Source organism: Rhinolophus ferrumequinum, chromosome 18 (genome assembly GCF_004115265.2).
Source record: "Rhinolophus ferrumequinum isolate MPI-CBG mRhiFer1 chromosome 18, mRhiFer1_v1.p, whole genome shotgun sequence".
Classification (NCBI taxonomy): domain Eukaryota; kingdom Metazoa; phylum Chordata; class Mammalia; order Chiroptera; family Rhinolophidae; genus Rhinolophus; species Rhinolophus ferrumequinum.
This window is the reverse complement of record NC_046301.1, coordinates 57135153-57155893: the sequence shown is the minus strand read 5'-3', so window position 1 is coordinate 57155893 and position 20741 is coordinate 57135153. Positions and strand designations below refer to the sequence as shown.

Sequence of the window (20741 nt, the reverse complement as noted above, 5' to 3'; positions counted from 1 at the left end):
TATTAAAATGGCTTCAACTTTGCTCCCTGGACCCCAGATGTCTTCCTTACCAAGATGTCAAACCTCAAAGGTGAGGCACCCGCAGCCCTATTTGCCACCCTTTCCACCAGCCTCTTTCCCCGTGCACCTTTGCTTCTTACCCTATTTCCCCGGAAAATCTGGGAGATTATTATCAGAAAAGACGAGTATATCTATTCCAAAAGTGGCTGTAACCCCCAACATTTTCAAATAGTGAAGAACGCCGTCTACCTGCAAATACAGCCCCTTCTGTGAAAATCCAGACGCTTTAGTGTAGCTTCATTGAACACTTGGGGGGTGGTAAACACTTGCATGCCTGTCTTAACATTCAGAGACAGTGACTTGTCTGGGGTCTCGCTGGCAGTTGGACGAGCTGCTTCTTAGGAAGGCAGAGCAGTAGATAAAACTATTTTCAAGAAGAAAGTGCAACAGCCACATTGGCTTTCTAGAAAGCTTGCAGAAGGTCTGTATTTTATGTGCCTCCTGGGTGAGTGTGAGAAGAGAAAACCCAAGGGCTGCCCGAGACATGTCTTGTTCCAGAAGTGAAGAATAATACTTACGTCCCACAGGAGGGGTCTCTGAGGACTAACTGAGGCAGTGAGCACATCCCGATGCCAGGGACCGAGGACTCAGGCTAGAACCCAAGAAAAGGACGTACATATTTGTAGTAGGCACTGGGAATACAATGAAAAACAGCATTCCACTTGGACCTGACATTCCAGTGGGAAATCAGACACTAAACCAAAATAAGTAAATAAAATGTATAATGTGTTGACTGCACAAATGAGGCACTTGGACGGCGGGGTCGGGGGGATGGGGCGTGCCTGAGGGGAGTGGCTGCCACACTAAATAAGAGAACTAGGCCGTACACGTACTTCAGGATGCATATAGAACGTTAAATATTGTAAGTAGGCACCGACAAGTTCCTTTCCATCCCCAGAAGTTCCTGGTGTCAAATGGGCCCTGTCCATACCTTTTCATGTACTACTTTGCCACTAGGAAAAGTGGGGGAAGAGCCTCAAATCGCGCGTTCCCTCGTATTCGGACTTTTACGGTAGGCTTAGCCCCGGGACCGCGCAACCTCAGACAGGGGCGTGAGTCCCGCCCCCGGCGTGTGCGCGCGTGCGCGGGGATAAGAGCGAGGCGGGGACCGCTCGCCGCTGGTGCCGGGCGTGGGCGGCGCGTGGAGCGCCTGGATGGCTCGGAGAAGTGCGTCCCGGACGGCTGCCCTGGGCCTGGCGCTGCGGCTGCTGCTCGGCTTCGCACTGGGCCTGGAGGCCGCCCCGACCTCGCTCACCACCCGGTCCCCGGCCCAGGCCGCAGGTGAGTGAGATCCGCGAGGCCCCCGAGAGGCTCGGCTTCGTCCCCGAGCGCCGGCAGTGCCTTGACGTGGGCTGCACCGCATGTGTGTCCCGGACACTCCCCCCGCTCGTGGTTCTCGACTCCGCCGACAGCATAGGCCGGCTGTTGTGTGAGCCATCCCCACAGGGGGACTTCCTGCCTCAACTACCCTGCTTCGGCCTGGCTGCCTCCCTGCACCTGCCTTGCTTTGTCGTGCCTCATTGTCACCTCCAAGCCGCCCTTCAGCCCAGCGTGGGCAGGAAGGCTCGCGGCAGGCTCTCGCTGTCCGACCTCTAACTGCAGTGCCGGTCACCCGGTACCTGGTACCTCCCACCGCAGCTGCGCCGAACAAACCCTGTACTCCTGAGCTGAGGCCATGAGGCTGTTTCCTCCCCCTTCGCAATCTCTGCACTTATTCCTCGGGCCTTAGAGAAGGAACGGTCTCCCTCCATGGGACCCCTGGCCTAAGTGGGGTTGGGGGCCATCTCTGCGGTTCCCAGAAGCAGCTGGGAGAATAGAGTGGCCTCCCTGTGCACACGGGTGCCTCTGACTTTCCCACTCCTCCACGGGTTCCCAGCTGATCTGGGCCCCTGCCTCACCCCAGAGTCCCTGCCTTTTCAGCTTAAACATTCCTGGTTCCCTCATGGAGGCAGGGCTCATGTTCACCAAGCACCAAACTCTACACACAAGCACTGCCCTGCCCTCTGCTCAAAACCGTCCCCTGGCCCCCTGGTCCCGTCCCTTTCATAACCAAATCCTATCTGCTCGGTGTGGCCACATGGCCTGGCCCGGCCCTGAATCCTTTCTGGAGCCACAACTCCTTCCCTTTTCCTCTTCACCAAGCTCCCTCTGTCCTGGTCTCCATTGCCTCTCCAAGAGGCTCTACCTCAGGGCCTCTACCTCAGGGCTCTACCTCAGAGCCTTTGCCAGTGCTGTTCCCTAGCCCTGTGCTGTTCCCTAGCCCAGTGCACCCTTTCCTCTTGACAGGCACTTGTTGACAGGCACTGCCCTGGGCTTCTGGTCTCTTCAGCACACCTAACTGCCCCTTTTACACGTGAGAAAATAAGGCTGCGAGGGGAAGTCCCTGGCTACTCCAAGTCCTGTCTGAGCCCACAGCCTTGTGAGCCTGGGTCAGCTCTGCTGCCTTTACAGAGGGACACGCACTCAGCAGGCCAAGGAGCGAGGTTGTTGGCGTCCTGGCCAAGAGTGGGAGGCCTGGGGAGGAAGCCTCGCCCAAAGGCTGCCAGGCCCCCACCCGCAGGGAAGGAAGCCTGCTCCAGGTTGTCTGCAGTTCTTCCTGTCTCCACCCAGCTCAGGGACCGTGGTCCATGGAGGGTCAATTGTGGAGAGTGGGAGGTTTGGAGTAAAGATGGAAGGGTCGGGCGGACCAGCATCAAATGGAGTGGGGTGAGGATGGGGCCACACCAGGTATTTGCCATCCATCTTGCTGCACCCAAGCTCTAAGGCCCTCCCTGGCTCTTTCCCTCAGGCTCCCAGCCATTCCAGCCCCTTCTGTAGTCCTCCCTATCAGCATACAATCCAAGCCTCACTGCCCAGGGTCCAGAAAGGCTCAGGTCTCATCTGAGTGTGACCTGTGTCCACTTGTTGTCAGGCACTGCCCTGGGCTTGTGGTCACAAGGTCAGCCCTGACATGCTGAATGTCTAGTCTATGCGGGTACCAATTTAAGGATGGTTGTTGTAAGTGGGAAGTAGAGCCTCAGGGAATCTTTGAGGGGGCATGAGACCGCCTCCCAGGAAATAGTCTGAGATCGGAAGGCTGAGGAGGAAATCACTAGGTACAGAGTGCAGGGAGGAAAGGGTGCACTGGGCTAGGGAACAGCACTGGGCTAGGGAACAGCACTGGGCTAGGGAACAGCACTGGACTAGGGGACAGCACTGGCAAAGGCCCTGAGGTAGAGTGAGCCAGGCCTCTTGGAGAGGCAATGGAGACCAGGACAGAGGGAGGTTGGTGAAGAGGAGAATGGAAGGAATTGTGGCTCCAGAAAGGATTCAGGGCTGGGCCAGGTCACGTGGCCACACCGAGCAGATAGGATTTGGTTATGAAAGGGACTGGGGCCCAGGGGCCAGGGGACGGTTTTGAGCAGAGGGCAGGGGAGGTGGGTGACTGAATGATGTGACTCTGAGAGGTCCCCAGTGTCTGAATGGAGAAGGGGGTGGGGGCCTGGTGAGGAGGTGGCACGTTGAGGATGGGAAGGTGGTCAGATCTGGGAGGGATTTAGGAATTGGGTTCACAAAGCAGGTCATCTGCCCAGGCCTCAGTTTCCTCTTTGCTAAGCAGGTGGGCTGTCACGGGCCCTGCTGACCCCGACGGTCGGCCTAATTCAGGGCGGGTTTAGAGATGGCCCCTGCTCCAGCCTGTTTAATCATGGAGCTTGGAGAGACTCCTGGGGTGACCATCTGGCTATTTGGAGCCTGGTAAAGACTCCTGAATCAATGAGATGTGGGTTTGAACCCTCACTCTTCCATCAGCTATGCCACCTCTGGCCTTAACCTCTCTGCAGTGTCTTCTGTAGAATGGGCACCGCAGTAGAACCCACCCAGGAAGGCTCACGGTGAGGCCATGAACTCTTCTGCTCCAAGCCCCACACATAGTAGGTCCTCAGCAAAGAGTGGCCACCAGTGTAGTTCCAGTGCTCTGGGACTTGGCCTGTCTCCTGGTGGTTACAGCCTGTGACCACTGGGCTCCTGGAGGAGGGTCCAGACTCGGACCTCCTAGGCCTCATTTGTGTGCATCTCACAGGCCCCAGTGCAGGCTCGTGCTTGCCCACCAGCTTCCAGTGCCGCACCAGTGGTTTCTGCGTGCCCCTCATCTGGCGCTGCGATGGAGACCAGGATTGCTCTGATGGCAGCGATGAGGAGTGCGGTGAGTGGCTATGGCCCCCGGGGGTTGCAGGGGCAGCACCACAGGAGGCGGTGTTTGGGGAAGGGGTGTGGCTTTCAAGTGGGGTGGGGCGGGGCCTGAGGGTAGATGGGACTTGCAACGAGGGAAGTCTGGGTGGGATTCCGGCTTGAGAAGAGGTGGGTTTACAGGGAGGGGAGTTAGTTGGCTCTTGGGAGGAGGAGCTTGCAGGGAGGCGAGTCCTTGGAAGGTGGAACTAACAGGCAGGGGCGAAGCCTTTAAGATAGGCGGGCCTTATAGGGTCCACTGTCCTTGAAAGGCAGGGCTTTCAGGACAGAGAGGTGGGCTGTGGGGAGTACCTGGGCCCTGTTGTGGAAGCGTTTGGGACCTGACTGACCCTGTACTCCAGAGATAGAACCGTGTGCCCAGGATGGGCAGTGCCCGCAAGCCACAGGCAGCCCCTGCTCTTGTGACAGCATCGATGACTGCCCTGATGGCATCGACAAGAACTTTCTGAACTGCAGCAGCCAGCCCTGCCGGAAGGGGGAGCTCCGCTGCTCACTGGGCAGTTCCTGCATCCCACACACGTGGTTCTGTGATGGCCACCCGGATTGTCCTGATTCCAGCGATGAGCGTGGCTGTGGTGTGTACCATGGGACCTCGTGCCTGTGGCGGTGGGGAGGCTGGTCATCAGACAGGGATGCCTGACACCTTTCATCATGTGACCAGGATGGGGTGTGGACACACGCATCTGCTTGTGTCTGCATCTCCGTGGGGGCATCCGGAGGTCAGTCCTGGGGGCAGCCGTGCTCACCAACCTCCTACCGTCTGGGATGGAAGATGAGCGTCAAGGTTCTCCGCAGGCACCTGGAACCCCTGTTTATCTCCCCACGCCTCAGGTGCCCCTCCCCAGCTCATGAATGCCTGGACTTAATTGCAGGAACTGAGACGCTCCAGGAAGGCACATCTGTGGGCACCCCTGTGACCTCTGTGACCTTGGAGAATGTCACCTTTCTCAGGAATGCCACCACCAGCTTAGTCAGGGACCAGGACTCAGTCAAGTCGGGAAACCAAAATGCCTATGGGACTATCGCAGCTGCTGGTATGATGAATAGGTCCTCCCACTCCTGGGGCCAGGGCAGCTACGCCTGAGAGCTGGGGCTCGGGGAGGGGACAGGCCGCAGACTCCCATGCCAGTGCATTAGGAGCTCGGTGGGTGAGGGGCTCCTGCCAGTCCCTCACCCACTCCCATCCGTTTGTTCTCCATAGTGGTGCTAAGTGCAGGTCTGGTTGCCGCCACCCTCCTTGCGTTTTCTCGGCTCTGTGCCCAGGGGCTCCTGGTGGCCGTGAAGGAGTCCCTGCTGCTGTCAGAGAGGAAGACCTTGCTGCTCTGAGGATGAGCTCTTGCCATCACGTTGCCCAGGCCCTGAGTGCGGCAGCTCTGGAGACGCGGAAGCTGCTGCTGGCATACCAGTCCTCCGACATGGGTTCTTCTGGCCACGCAGCACTGCAGACCTGAGCTCCTGCAGATGTGATCCTGGAGACTGGAGGTGTCCGGGCCCTCCCCTGGATGCGAGGAGCTGGATGGGGAATACACCCCAACTGGAACCAAGGGGCTGGCCCCAGACTATTGCCATGGGTGGCCCCGTGCTTAGACACTCCTACTGCCCCTACCTGAGGGTGGCCATTAAAGTTACTTTACATCGTCTGCCTGCCTCTCTGCCTCTGTCTCTCTCTGCCCAGGCATCCGTGGGGTCTGTGGTGGAGTGCCCAGCCCAGAGAGGGTGGGACTTGGGATCCAGCCCTGGACGTCCTGTCAGCCTTTCTGCCTCCGGGATCCAGAGCAGGGGCAGTGGGGCCAGAGCAGCGGGGAAGCCTGCGTTACCCACAGGCTTCTGCAAAGAGGAGCTTGGACAGTGCCTCCTGGGGGCCCCCATCCATCATGGCTGCCTCCTCCTTGAGATGGAAGCCAAGTGTCCTGGATTGGTCCCGGCTCCACCCCGTTCTAAAATGTAGGTTTTATTATTCAGGTATGATGAGGCCAACAGATCAGGAGAGGACTGCCATTGAAAAGCCACTTTGTAACTCCTAGTTCCTGAGGCAGGGGCATGCCATGCCTGGCAGGGCCACACGGGGGAGCACTGGGGTGTCAGGAGGCAGAGGCAGGTGGTGGGTAAATGCAGAGCCCTTCCTGTGGTTTCCACCACAGGGCGTGGGCAAGGCGGGGTCAGCAGGCATGGGATTGCTAGGAGAATGTTCGGTGGGCTCTGGCTGCTGTGTGAGTCTCAGCCTGCTGACTGCTGCGCTCAGCTAGGAATGCCTGAGACACTCACCTGAGTCCATGCTACGCCTGCTCCCCCCGCAGACGTTTCGCCAACCAGGGCCAGCGTTCTGGCTGGACCAGCCCTGTGATTCATAGTATGATCCCAGGATGCACCTCAGCAATAACCATCGGGAACTTTGAGGAACAAGATGTATTACTCACAGGTCCTGGAGGGTACGTGGCTGGCCCGGGGCCACACTGTGGGGAGAGAGAGAGAGAGAACCTGGGGCTCTGCCTGAGTTAGGATCTGAGGGTGGGGCACGTAGGGTTTCCTGGTTTTTTTATTGGCTAATTTAAAGCATGAGAGCGGGAATTACGGTGCAGGAAGGGGTTGCCCGAGTGGTCAGTTACCTACGTCACCCAAGGCTTTCTGCAAGAGGGAACTTTATGGGTGGGAGCAGCCTGATTCTTATCTGGTGGTTTTGGTAGTAGCTGAGTCCTAAGGCTGGCGTTGTGTTCGTTCAAGATGGATGTCTTTCGAAATGGATGCCCAGGGATCAGAACAGCTTCATGGCAGGCACCTGGCCCTGGGGTCATCAGGGCGGGGGATGGTGACTCTGGGTTGGCTAGGTTGAGGTGAGTTGTTCCATCTTTAGGCACAAGCTAACCCCAAAGGACAGTCCCTCCCTGGTTGGGGAGACCCCAGTTACCGGAGCGTCAAGAATACAGAAAATACACCCTAACTGCTGGGTGATGAGGCAAGGCTTTTCTCTGACCCTTGGTTTCCTCATCATTGAATGGGGTGACCAGGACTCAAGTAGTCTCCTTGTGGGGGCCTCCCTGACATCCTTGGAGGTGGACTAGGTGTCTGCTGCCAGCTGGCTCCATGCAGCCCAGTGCTGGGGGAGCACACAGGGTCCCACACAGGGTCTCGGCTCCCACATCTGGCAGGCAGGAAGCTGGCCCCATAAGAGGCAGAGCAAGCGTGTGCACCTGGAGGGCTTCCTGCAGGTGGTAAAGTTCAGCTTTGGGACCCTGCTCCCCATGGGGAAGGTGCTTGAGGTGGGTTTTGGAGACTGGACCTCGGGCAGCATGTTGGAGACTGAGTTCTCCGTTGGGCAGTGGGTTGAGGCATGAAAGGTGGGCTGCAGCCAGGATGGGCGGTGGGGCCTGGACTGACGGTGGAGCAGAAGGTGCCCCACCTCCGGGGGTACAAGGCCTTCCCTCTGCACCCTGTGGGTGCACCCCAAGCTGGCCAAGGTGCCTGCCACAGAGACGGAACTAGGGTGGGCTTCAAACAGTTGGCAGGAAGGAGTTATCCCAGAGAGTAGGGTTTTCTTGTTTGTAGGTTTTTCACCTTTTGCTCAGGCATGGTCAGCCGCAGTGGGCCAGAGGCTGTGAGGCCAGCTGCAGATGTCACATGCCGCCTAAGCAGGCGCCTAGGATCTGGCTCTTTCCGGAGTATCACTTGGGTTCTGTTATCAGGGGAGCCAACCACCGCATCCGCAGGGGCTCCCAACAACTGTCGATATATTCTATCTCATGGTTCTGGGTTGGCGGCTCTTTTTTTTTTTTTTAATGTTACTATCATGTTTTATTTTTTTCAATTTCAAAAAGGGTTTTCAATTTAAAAAAAGTTTTTCAATAGTATATTAGTTTTGGGTGTACAGTGTAGTGGTTAGATATTTATATAACCTATGATGCTATCCCCCCCATAAGTCTAGTACCCACCTGGCACTATATAGTTATTACGATATTAGCAACTATATTCCCTACGCTATAATTTACACTCCGGTGATTATTTGGAACTACCTATTTGTACTTAATCCCTTCACTTTTTTCACCCTGCCCCCAACCTCCTCCTCTCTGGCAACCAACAGTTTGTTCTCTGTATCTATGAGTCTGTTTCTGTTCTGTTTGTTTATTTTGTTCATTAGATTCTACATATAAGCAAGATCATAATGGTATTTGTCTTTCTCTGTCTGACTTACCTCGCTTAGCATAATAACTTCCAGGTCCATCCCTGTTGTCACACATGGTAAGATTTCATTCTTTTTTTTATGGCTAATTAATAGTCCATTGTATAAAGGTACTACATCTTTATCCAGTCGCCCATTGATGAGCACTTAGGTTGCTTCCATATCCTGGCTAGTGCTGCAATGAACATAGGGGTGCATATGTCTTTTTGAATTAGTGGGTTTTTGTTTTGTTTCTTTCCCCTTCTGCCTCCCCACGCCCCACTCCGGTTCAAGCCGTTGTTTCTCAGTCTAGTTGTGTAGGACACAGTGCCCTGGCCCACGCTGGTGTTACGAGCCTTGCGTTCCCCCCACCCCCACCCGCTGAGGCAGTCGGTCGCCGGTCGTGGGTTGGCCGCTCAGCAGCTCATGGCAGCTCTCGCCGGCTCACGCTGGCTGCTGGCCACTCATGCTGGCCACCGGCCACTCATGGAGGCACATGGTAGCCCACGGCAGCGCTCAGCAGCCCGCAGCAACCCATGGCAGCTCACGCCAACCTCCGGCTACTTACTGCAGCCCAGCTCCAGGGAGAGCCGTTTTCACAATCTTAGCTGGAGAGGGCGCAGCTCACTGGCCTGTGTGGGAATTGAACCGGTGATCTCCACGTTAGGAGCACAGCGCTCCAACCACCTGAGCCACCGGCCTGCCCTGTTTTTATTTTTATTGAGGTGAAATGTACGTAATGAAATGAACCATTTGAAAGGGAACAACTCAGTGGCAGTTAGAACATTCAGAGTGCTGTGCAACGACCACCTCGGCCTTCTTCCAGAACATTCCCATGACCCCAAATGGAAACCATGCCCTCCCCTCCACCACTCCCGGTCATGCCTAATCTGCTTTCTGTCTCTGTGGATTTGCCTGTTCTGGACATTTCAGATAAACAGAATCCTACAGTATGTCGCCGTTTGTATCTGGCTTCTTGAGCATCGTGTTTTCCAGACTCGTCCAGGTGGTAGCCCTATCTGGTTTGGGTTTGTAGGTTATACTATCCTCTTAAAAGAAGTTGGGTGTTGTCCCCCTCTCATTCCTTTTTCTCTTCTTGGTGTCAACCTGACTAAGATGGGAATTATCTGCTACTTGAAATGCTGATAAAACTTTATTGGAAAATCCTCTAGGTTTTGTCCTTGAGGGAGAGGTCGATTTCTCCCCCATTCTTTCCATCTCATTATCTTTTTTTTTTTTTTTACTCAGCAATGTTTTCGGTATCCATGTTGGTTATGTGAAGTAATTCATAGTGATATGTATTTTACAAAGTGCATTTTATTAGTACATTTCCGTATTATTGGCTTTTGGGATAGTTCCCCCTTTTCTCCTACCAAGACACGCCCCTGTATCCTCGGGTACTCCTGCTGCGACTGGGATGCTGCGAAGTGCTGTGCTGGCTTGTGGGATCAGCATGTTTTCATTTTTTTCAGTTAGTGCCTAGTTGTCTTCCAGAACAACTTGGATCAATGTCCACTCCACATCCCTCAGGAGAATATCATTTTCCCCCACAATCTCATTAACATTTGACATTATCACAACTTAAACAATTTTTTTCCAACCTCATGGTTGAAAAATAAACCTTATGGCTATTTCAGTGGGCATTTTCCTGACTTCCTAGTGAAGCTGTCTTTTGAAAACAACTAATAGATTTTATTTTCTAGAGCAGTTTTAGGTGCACAGCAAATTGAGTAGACAGTACAGAGATTTCCCATTCTCCCCCCACCCCCACACATGCACAACCTCTCCTGTTATCAACATCCCACAGCCAAGTGGTGCATTTGCTACAATGGATGAACCTACGTGGACACATAGTCACCCAGAGTCCATAGTTTACATTAGGGTTCATTCTGGGTGTTGGACATTCTATGGGTTTGGACAAATGTATCATGACATGTATCCATCATTGTAGTATCGTACAGACCAGTTTCACTCCTCTAAAAATCCTCTGTGTTCTACCTGTTCACCTGCCTCCCTCCAACTCCTGGAAATAACTGATCTTTATACTGTCTCCATAGTTTTGCCTGTTCCAGATGTCATACAGTTGGAAAAGCCATTATGTAGGCTTTTCGGATCAGCTGCTTTCGAAACTCAGTAACATGCATTTAAGGTTCTTCTGTGTCTTTTCGTGGTTTCATAACTATTTCTTTTTAATGTTTTTCTTTTGTTTTGTTTTGTTTTTAAAGAAGGTGTAGCTCACAGTGGCCCAAGCGGGGATCGAAGAAGCGGCAACCTTGGTGTTATTAGCACCACGATCTAAGCAACAGAGCTAACTGGTCACCACACAGCTATTTCTTTTTCACAATGAATAATTGTCTATGGTCAGGACGTCCTACAGTTTATTTATCCATCACCTACTGAAGGACATCTTGGTGGTTTCCAGGTTTTGGCAATTATGTGTAAAGCTGCCATAAACATTTATGTGCAGGTGTTTACGTGGACATAAGTTTTCGACGCCTCTGGGTAAGCACCAGGAGCACGGTTGCTGGACCATATGGTAAGAGTATGCTTAAGTTTTGTAAGAAACCACTGACTGTCTCCCAAGGTGGCCACACCGTTTTGCATTCCCACCAGCCGAGAGTGACAGTTCCTGTGGCTGCACATCCTCGCCAGCGTTTGGGGGTGTCAGTGTTCTATGATGGATTTTGGCCGTTTTAACAGGTGTGTAGTGGTATTTTGTTTGTGATTTTAATTTACACAAGAATTTTAATTTCTTTCCCCAATGGCATAGCATGTGTGATGACATATGTTTTCATATGCTTATTTGCAATCAGCATATCTTCTTTAGTGATCTTTGGGCCATTTTCTAATTGGGCTGTCTTCTTCGTGTTGTTTTAAGAGTTCTCTATATATCCTAGATAGCAGTCCTTTATCAGATATGTGTTTTCCAAATGTTTCTCCCAGTCTATGCTGGCCATGCAACCGGCAACCTTGGTGTTATGAGCACCAAGCTCTAACCAACTGAGCTAACCGGCCACCCCCGTCTTCTCTCTTGATAGTGTCTTTCACAGAGCAGAAAATTTTAACTTCAGTGAAGTCCAGCTTATCAACTCTTTCTTCATGGATCATGCCTTTGGTGTTATATCTAAAAAGTCATCGCCAAATCCAAGTTCATCTATGTTTTCTCCTATGTTATCTTCTAGGAATCTTAACAGTTTTACATTTTACGTTTAAGTCTGTGGTCCATTTTGAGTTAACTTGTGAAAGGTGTAAGATCTGTGTCTAGATTCATTTTTTTTGCCTGTGAATGTCCAGTTGTTCCAGCAACGTTTATTGAAAACCCTATTTTTTCCCCACTGTATTGCCTTTGATCCTGTGTCAGAGATCAATTGACTATATTTATGGGGGTCTGTTTCGGGGCTCTATTCTGTTCCATTCTTTGATTTCTTTGATCAGTTTTGGAGTTTTCCTCATACAGAACTTATACATATTTTGTTAGATTTATGCCAACATATTTAATTTTGAGGGTGCTAATGTAAGTGGTACTGTGTTTTTAATTTCAAGTTCTACTTTTTAATTGCTGGTACATAGGAAAGTGATTATCTTTGTATATTGACCTTGCATCTTGCAATGTTCATTGCTTTAATGGCTTATTAGTTCCAGGAGGGGCTTTTTTTTTTGTTTTTTTTTTTTTTGAATGTTCTATATAGATGATCATATCATCTGTGAACAAAATTTTATTTCTTCCTTCCCTTTCATTTCCTTGTCTTATCCTATTGCGTTAGCTAGACCTTCTAGCACAATGTCGGAGGCATGATAAAAAGGGACATCATCGCTTTGTTCCTGATCTTAGTGGGAAAGCTTTGAGTTGCTCACCATTAAGTATGATGCTAGCTGTAGGGTTTTGGGGTGGATGTTCTTTATCAAGTTGAGGGAATTCCCCTCTATTCCTAATTTATTGACTTTTCCCATTTTAAAAAAAATTGTGGTAAAAACATACATAAAAATTACCATCTTAACTATTTGTATTTATTTTTGTTTTTCTTTCTTTCATCTTAACTAATTTTAAGTGTACAGCTCTGTAGGGTTAAGTATAAGGACGGACAATTATGTTCAAGAACTCATCCTAGAAAAAGTGCTACATACCTCACTGCTGAATATCACTATGGTCACCTTCGAAGTACTCCCCTAGGGAAGCTATTCACCAATGCCAGTGCCTAGTCCACCCTTCAAAGCAATTTTGGAGCTCTTTTTCTGGAATGACCATCAGAGCTGCCATTGTATTACCCTTGATGTCCTGAATGAAATCAAAATATCTTCCTTTCAATATTTCCTTTATCTTCGGGTAAAGAAAGAAGTCATTGGGAGCCAGATCAGGAGAGTAGGGAGGGAGTTCTAATACAGTTATTTGTTTACTGGCTAAAAACTCCCTCACAGACAGTGCTGTGTGAGCTGGTGTATTGTCATGATGCAAGAGCCATGAATTGTTGGTGAAAAGTTCAGGTCGTCTAACTTTTTCTTGCAGCCTTTTCAGCACTTCCAAATAGTAAGCTTGGTTAACTGTCCAGTTGGTACAAATTCATGATGAATAATCCCTCTGAGATCAAAAAAGGTTAGCAACATCGTTGCAACAAGTTTGCGAACTTAATTGTCAGACCTCGTACATTCATATATATATATTTTTTAATTCATTGGGGTGACAATTGTTAGTGAAATTACATAGATTTTAGGTGTATTACATCATTATATCATCACGTATTACATCATCTATAAATCCCATTGTGTGTTCACCACCCAGAGTCAGTTCTCCTTCCATCACCATATATTTGATCCCCCTTACCCTCATCTCCCACCCCCCTACCCCCCTTACCCTCTGGTAACCACTAAACTATTGTCTGTGTCTATGAGTTCTTGTTTCTCATTTGTTTGTCTTGTTCTTTTGTTGTTTTTGGTTTATATACCACATATCAGTGAAATCATATGGTTCTCTGCTTTTTCTGTCTGACTTACTTCGCTTAGCATCATACTCTCAAGATCTATCCATGTTGTCACAAATGTTCCTATATCATCTTTTCTTACCGCCGAATAGTATTCCATTGTGTGTATATACCACAACTTCTTTATCCATTCATCTATCGAAGGACATTTTGGTTGTTTCCATGTCTTGGCCACTGTAAACAAAGCTGCAATGAACATTGGAGCACACGTGTCTTTATGTATAAATGTTTTCAGATTTTTTGGGTAGATACCCAAGAGAGGGATTGCTGGGTCATATGGTAATTCTATTCGTAATTTTTTGAGGAACCTCCACACTGCCTTCCATAGCGGCTGCACCAGTCTGCATTCCCACCAACAGTGTATGAGGGTTCCTTTTTCTCCACAGCCTCTCCAACACTTGTTACTATTTGTCTTGTTGATGATAGCCATTCTGACTGGGGTGAGGTGATATCTCATTGTGGTTTTTATTTGCATTTCTATGATCGTACATTCATATTTTTTAACCAATTCTCAGAACTCTTTTCATCTTGAAAAACTGAAACTCTATAGCCATTAAATAACTCCCCATTTCTTCCTCCCCCAGCCCCTGGCCCCCACCGTCTACTTCCTGTCACTATGACTCTGACTCCTCTAGGGACCTCCTATATAAGTGGAATCAAACAGTATTTGTCTTTTTGTGTTTGGCTTATTTAATAATGTCCTCAAAATTTATCTATGTCATAGCATGTGTCAGAATGTCCTTCCTTTTTAAGACTGAATAATATTCCATTGTATTTACCCATGCTTTTAAAAATTCCACTCCTGTGACTTGCCTGTTCATATCTTGGTGGTCCCTTTACTTTTGGGCAGCTCTTTCTCACTGATATTTGGGAGTTCTTTGTCAAAGTTCACTCAAAAAAAAAATCTCTACCCATTAAAGTTATTTCCTATCTCCCCTGGCAAGTATCAATCTGTATTCCATTTTTGTAGGTTTAATTATTCTGGATATTTCATATAAAAGGAATCATAAAATGTGTGACCTTTTGTGTCTGGCTTCACTTATTTATTATTTTCCCCCGCTTATGTTTTTGAGGGTCATTCATGTTGTAGCACGTATCAGCATTTCCTTTTTATGGCTGAATAATATTCCATTTTATAGATATACGATGTTTATATGCATTCACCTGTTGATGGACATTTGGGTTGTCCCCATCTTTTGACTATTATGAATAGTGCTGCTGTGAACATTCCTGTACATTCATGTATTTGAGTCTCTGCAACTCGTTTGGGTATATTCCTAGGGGTGGAATTGCTAGGTCATATGGTAATTGTTTAACTTTTTGAGGAGCTGCTAAACTGTGTTCCACAGTGATCAAATATTCTACATTCCCAAGAACAACGTACGAGTGTTGTTGCAATTTTTCCATTTGCTCACCAACACTGATTATTTTTTGCTATACGATTATGGTTTTGAAGTGGCATCCTGTGGTTTTGGTTTATATTGAGCATCATTTGCTTTGTTGAACATCTTTTCATGTGCTTGTTAGCTATTTGTGTATCTTTTTTTGAGAAATGTCAATTCAAGTCCTTTACCATCCTTTGTTTTTGTTGTTATTGTTGAGTTGTAAGAGTTCTTTATATGTTCTGGGTACTAGGTATTTTCAAGATATATGGCTTGCAAATACTTTCTCCCATGCAGAGGGTTGCCTTTTTTTGCATATCCTTTTAAATTGCATTTATTAATATAATAAGTATCTGTCACACCTCACAACTTCAAAAGCTAGAAGTGACAGTAATTCACCACCAGAGGGCGCTGTCACTCCGTTATTTTTGCCAAGATCAGAGCTGGGGAGAATTTTCCTTTGTACTTTTAAAAAAATTATTAGTTTCAGGTGTACAAAACAATGTAATAGACATTTACACCCCTCATAAAGTGATAACCCCCTCCCCCAATCTACTATCCCTCTGACATCGTATATAGCTGTTACAATTCCATCGACTCTTGCCTATGCATTATCCCATGACTATATATATGTGTGTATTTATAGTTGACATTCAATATTATTCAGCTTCAGCTTCAGGTGAACAGCGCAGTGGTCAGGCATCTACACAGTCCATGAAGTGGTCTCCCTAATAAGACAAGTGCCCATCTGACACCCTGCAAAATCTTTACAGCGTTGATTATATTCCCCCAAATAAGGAACACTTCATGAATTTGCCTGTCATCCTTGCACAGGGGCCATGCTAATCTTCTCTGTATCGTTCCAATTTTAGTACATGTGCTGCCGAAGCGAGCACCACTTGTACTTTTTTTTATGTTGAACATATTTATTTGCTTCAAGGCCAATTGCATCTTTCTCCTCTGGGCAACCTGTTCTATTTTCACGCTTCCCTCCTCTAGGATCTTTTTCTGTCTCTCTTAATATTTACTCCTTCACATTTGTATTTGATAACCCCTTTATACCTCTTTGGTTCTTTTTCTTTTCTTTTGCCATTTCTCTCTTCTCTCCCTTTATTTCCTTCAGGTCTTTCCATCTTCTCATGAGTCCTTCTCTCTGACACCTCATCCTCTTTTCCAGCTCCGAGTCTGCTGTCTCTCTCCTCTCAGCTTCGTTTTCTTTTTAGTTTTATGTTTCACAACACAGTCATGTATTTAACATATATCAAAATATGTTAAATTTGGAAAACAATTTGCACTGAAGAACAAGGGGATCTTCCTAAAACACATTTAAAAATTTCAAAGAGGTAAAGAAGTTATGGAGGTGAAGGTACAAGAAATTTGAAATATTTTCAATAGGAAATTTAACAGAAAATTGGTAATATATAAACATTACATATGAAACAAATTGATATAGCCTAGAATATTTCCCAGGTTATAACTGAAAGCACACAGCATCTATAGCTGAGAAACAAAAGTACAAATTCAGGCTTAGGAACTGGTACTTGATGAAATCACATTATTTCCCAGTAATTAAGTTTCCTCGTTTATGGTACTGAGTGATGATAAAGTGAAGTAATACATATTTGTATATAAACATAATAACGTAATTCTATATATAGTTGCTAAAAATATTGATGTTGTTCTTAATTCCTTTCAATCACATGAAGCTCTCTTGTGCTTTTTCTTATATTTCTGCTTATACATTTCTTTATTGAATTTCTTCCCGTTATTAAAAAAGCCATTGATTTGAGGTGGCTGGTTAGTTCAGTTGGTTAGAGCATGGTGCTAATAACACCAACGTTGCCAGTTAAATCCCCACGTGGGCCACTGTGAGCTGTGCCCTCCTTTAAAAAAAAAGAAAGAAAACTGCAATTAAAGAAAAACACCATTGATGTATCTGTTTTTCTGAATGTTAAATTCAAATGCAATGATAGACTGTCTCCATTTGTGGGGCATTTGTTTAACTCAAACATTGCCCAGAAAGTGTCCAAAGGGGTTTACTGCCTAATCCCTGGATAGCCTTCCTCATTTTTTCTTTTTCTTCCTCCATCTCTCGTTCCTCTTCCACTTTTTCTTCTACATCTTTTTCCTTCTCTTTTCTCCTTCTCTCCATTTAAAAATGTCCCATCTTTCATCTCCACTGTGATTCCTATTTGATTCCCCTGGTTTTTGACACAAGACGTAACTGGGTGTTCCTGCATAGGAAGATTTGAAGTAGCAGGAGCTCTCTCCATCTTGAAAGTTTCTTTTCATGGCTTCCAGGACACCATCCATTCCTGTTTTCATCTATATCAATAGCTGATCCTTCAGTTTCTTTCACTTGTTTCTTCTTTCTCCCTACCTCTCCCAACTTTGGTCCTCCTGAGTCCGCTCCCTTTTCTCTGCAATTCCTCTTCCCCTCCCATCCTCCTCCTCTTTCTTTTTCGTTTGCCTTTCGTCTGCTCTTTGTTCTCCCCTCTCCTCTTTCTAGCCCCTTTCCAGCATCTTGAAACCTTTCTCTTGAATCTTGCCTCTCCCTCCGTCCTTGTCTCTCAGTGGAGACAGACCTTTCTCCTCTGCCATGTGTCCCCATTCCCATTTTCCGTTTGCACAGATGTGACCCACACCCCTCCACCCACTCCCCCTCGTGTCCCTCAGCCATCCTGACTCGTTAGTCTTCTCTCGCCTCCTGTTCCTCACCCTTTTCCATCTCCATCTCTCCTCGCTGTTTCTTCTCACGTCTGTTCCTCTTTGACCCTGTTTTTTTCTTTCTCTCATGATCTGTCCTCTCACACATTTCCTCTCCCATGTCCCCCTGCGGTGCCCCCATCCTTTGCCATCTCCCACTTCTCTCTTTTACACGACTTGCCTCCTCTTTGTTGTCCCCCGAAGGCAGCATGTTCTGGCCCTGTATGGGGCCTCGTGGCTGTGGTTTCTGGGGTATGGGACATAGGCCCTCAGCCTCCCTCAGCTGGGGAGGGGGGACACATTTGGGCAGAGCTCCTGAAGAGACAGTGACCTCACCCAAGCTGACCCTTGGGAGGCCTGTGGGAATCCCCACCCTTGGACCCTATTTCACTGTCTCCAGGGAGGCTGCAAGGACAGGCATGAGTCTCCCCTCTGATCTCTGTGACCTTGGCCAAAGTCTAGTACCTTCTGAACTGTAAGATGGGTCTGTGAATAGCTGGCTGAAGGCTGCCCTGGGGTGGAAGGAGGTTTCTTGGCTAGGGTGTTGGCTGGGAGGGACTCATCTAGGGGAGTCTCCATGTGCTGCTTGCTGTCAGGGTCCCCTGGGGCTTGGCACATGTCCAGGGGTGGCAGTGAGTGTCCCATCAGTGGGGTATGTACTAATAAGCCGAGTCCTGGCTTCCTCGGGGTCTCCGAGGAGCTGTGGCAGGGACACAAACACTCAGGCAGAGAATTTGGCTCCATTCAAGTTTTATTGAACCCCTTTCAGCCTGGGGCTCTTCCAAGTCCCCAGGCTGCAGCCTGGAGCTGGCTCCGGTGGGCTGTAGCGTCCTGCTGCTGCCCACCGCCCTAGCACTGTCCAATGGCCCAAGGGAAGGAAGGAGAGTGGGTGGGTGGAGGGAAGGGGCTGGAGACAGATCACCAGCCCCCCCACAACCCTGGGGAGGGGCCCTCCCTATCTCCACAGAGCTGGCCCAAGGGCCGCCAGCCCAGCTGCCCCAGAAATCCAAGGCACTGGCGGCAGCCCCTCACAGCCAGTCCTTGGCCAGCTACATGGCTGACATGTGCCCGTTGGCCAGCCACACGGCTGCCCGGCTCCGAGGGCCATCAGTGGGCGCCGTCCCGTTCTTCAGCTGCGGATGCTCCCGGGCTGCCTCCCCTTCACTCGAGTCCAACTCCTCCACGTCACTGCGAATGTCCTTCTCCATCTGGGGAACAGGGTGGGCATGAGGCTGGGGCTAGGGCCCCAGGGCGGCGCCCGTGAGCCCACCCGCGCCTGGCCCTACCTGGCCTTTCTTAATGAAGCTGTGGATCATGCGAAGGATGAGGTAGGACCAGAACACGTGCAGCAGCTGCAGCAGCAGCAGGAGGGAGTTGAAGAAGTAGTAGCCGAAGAAGGGGCCCGAGTTGGCGATGGACTCGTAGTATGTGGTGTACAGGATCCTGCGGCAGGGGCGAGGCAGGAGGGCGAGGCGCCTTCACCAGCTGCTCCAGAACCTTCGATGGCGCCCCACTGCCTCCAGAGTAATGCCTATGCTCTTTAGCTAGGCATGAAGTGCCCCTCTCACTTGGTTGTGTTAAATGGGGACACATAAGGTTGTACAACCATGAACCCCAAGGGGCGCTTAGGATCCCAGTTGCTCTACTGGGTGGTCTTTTCACAATTTCCTTCTCTCCTCAGACCCCCGCCCCCACTCCTCCCACCTCCCCCGACCCAGCAGGCTTTCACCCCCTGCCACCCTCATCCAGATCAGCTGTAAGATCACCGGTCACCTGCCTGGCTCAGGCAGCAGGCGCCCAGCTGGCCCTCTCTCCCGACGCCCTTTGCCCTTGAGGAACCCACACTCCCGTCTCCCCACTTCATACCTGCTCTCTCTGTATCTTCCCTGCATGCCCCCCCCTCTGTCCACACCTGGTCCCCCAGTGACCCCATCCAGGCTCATGGCTGCAGACACTGGACATTCACATCTTTCCCTGGAACCCTGGGCTGGTATGCCCACTGCCTCCCCCACGACTTTTCAAGGGGTTGGGGAGCAGTGGAAATAGGTCCCTCAAACCCATACAGCTAGAGCTGGGCTCCTGATCCTCAAGGGACAATTCTGAGCTCATTATCATTCGTGACCCGAGTCATCCCCGAGTCCACCAACTTCTCTCACTTGCACTGGTCCTGCCCATCACCCCTCACCGGGATCAGAGAGCAGTGGCCTCGGCCTGGCCCCTCAGCTCCTGGGGGGTTCTCACCCTCTGTAGCCACCAGAGGGCACCTGTGAGCACCCAACTCAAGTCCTTTCCTCCTCTGTTCAGAACCCTCCCCTTCCACTTGGGATGAAAACCCCCACCTCCCTGCTTTCTCAGCTCCTCCCTCTCTCCCCCTGCTCCTGCTACATGGGCCTCCTGCTGTTCCTCCAATATGCCAGGCACCGTCCAGCCTCAGGGCCTTTGCACATACTGTTCCCTCTGCCTGGAACACTTCTGTGAGGATCAGTATGGTCTCTCCCTCAGCTCCCTCCAGTTTCTGTATGAACATTGTCTTCATGCCTTCCCTGACAGTCCTGTCTAATTCCAAATGCCCACACCCTTCCTGTGCCTGACTTTATTTCCTCTTTAATACAATCAATCCCTTTACATGCTCTATATTCTACTGTTTGCCTTATTTCATTCCTCCAGCCCAGCCCCCAGTGTCAGCTCCACACGAGCAGGGATCTTCACTTTGCTCTCTCTGCTGTGAGAGGCTCTGCAAATACACTGGGTAATGACTTAGTGAGCTGGTGCCCGACTACTCCATGTTCCCGGCACGCGGGAGTGAAGACCGAGCCTAGATCTCTCTCTCTCACCTCTGGTCCTTTGCATATGCTGTTCCTGGGCTGGGAACACAAAACCCTTCCTTGCCTGCTCCTGGAAGCCTCCCGGCCACCACCCACTGCCCCCTGGGTGAGGCAGGCCTGGATCCCAGCTGCGCCTGTCCACCCGCCCAGCATCCCCCGGCGCACAGGAGGGCTGACTCACTGGGTGGGGAAGAGCACAAGGCGAGTGTAGAAGAAGACCAAGGAGAAGACGATGAAGAGAGAGTTGCACACTTGCTGCTGGTGCGCATAGTTAAACATCTTACAGGCCTGGGGAGGGCAGCAGAGAGAAATGGACTCAGATGGGTGGTAAGGGTGGGGAACGAGGGGAGGGGGCAGGGCCTCATCCCAAGGTAAGGGCGACCTGTGGCTGGGCCAGGTGAGTTGGGGCCGG

General features: G+C 49.8%; 2 protein-coding genes and 1 non-coding gene across 6 annotated transcripts in view; 1 reads left to right on the top strand and 2 right to left on the bottom strand.

Moving 5' to 3' along the window:
- The first annotated feature begins 54 nt into the window (after window positions 1-54).
- On the top strand, window positions 55-5858 carry CD320 (CD320 molecule). The gene is made up of 6 exons (XM_033135476.1): window positions 55-70; window positions 1156-1341; window positions 4121-4243; window positions 4629-4862; window positions 5160-5321; window positions 5489-5858. Exons 1-6 carry the CDS (start codon window positions 55-57, stop codon window positions 5611-5613), a joined length of 846 nt encoding a protein of 281 aa, XP_032991367.1. The 3' UTR covers window positions 5614-5858.
- A 9729-nt stretch (window positions 5859-15587) lies between these two features.
- On the bottom strand, window positions 15588-15694 carry LOC117038587 (U6 spliceosomal RNA). The gene has a single exon (XR_004425681.1). It is a non-coding gene; the product is annotated as a U6 spliceosomal RNA (small nuclear RNA).
- Window positions 15695-18243: 2549 nt separating this feature from the next.
- The window catches only part of CERS4 (ceramide synthase 4), a 28457-nt gene continuing 25959 nt past the window's right edge, over window positions 18244-20741 (bottom strand). For all 4 annotated transcript variants that reach the window (XM_033134880.1, XM_033134884.1, XM_033134882.1 and 1 more), the window contains 3 exons: window positions 20511-20617; window positions 18791-18947; window positions 18244-18712 (listed from right to left, as the gene is read on the bottom strand). In XM_033134880.1, coding sequence (XP_032990771.1) covers window positions 18554-18712; window positions 18791-18947; window positions 20511-20617 — 423 coding nt within the window. In that variant the 3' untranslated portion in view covers window positions 18244-18553. The remainder of the gene's footprint in view (window positions 18713-18790; window positions 18948-20510; window positions 20618-20741) is intronic.

Coding starts and splice junctions, on each gene's coding strand:
- CD320 (XM_033135476.1), top strand. Junction 4,863..5,159: donor CAGCGATGAGCGTGGCTGTG/GTGTGTACCATG, acceptor ACTTAATTGCAG/GAACTGAGACGCTCCAGGAA. Junction 5,322..5,488: donor TGGGACTATCGCAGCTGCTG/GTATGATGAATA, acceptor TGTTCTCCATAG/TGGTGCTAAGTGCAGGTCTG.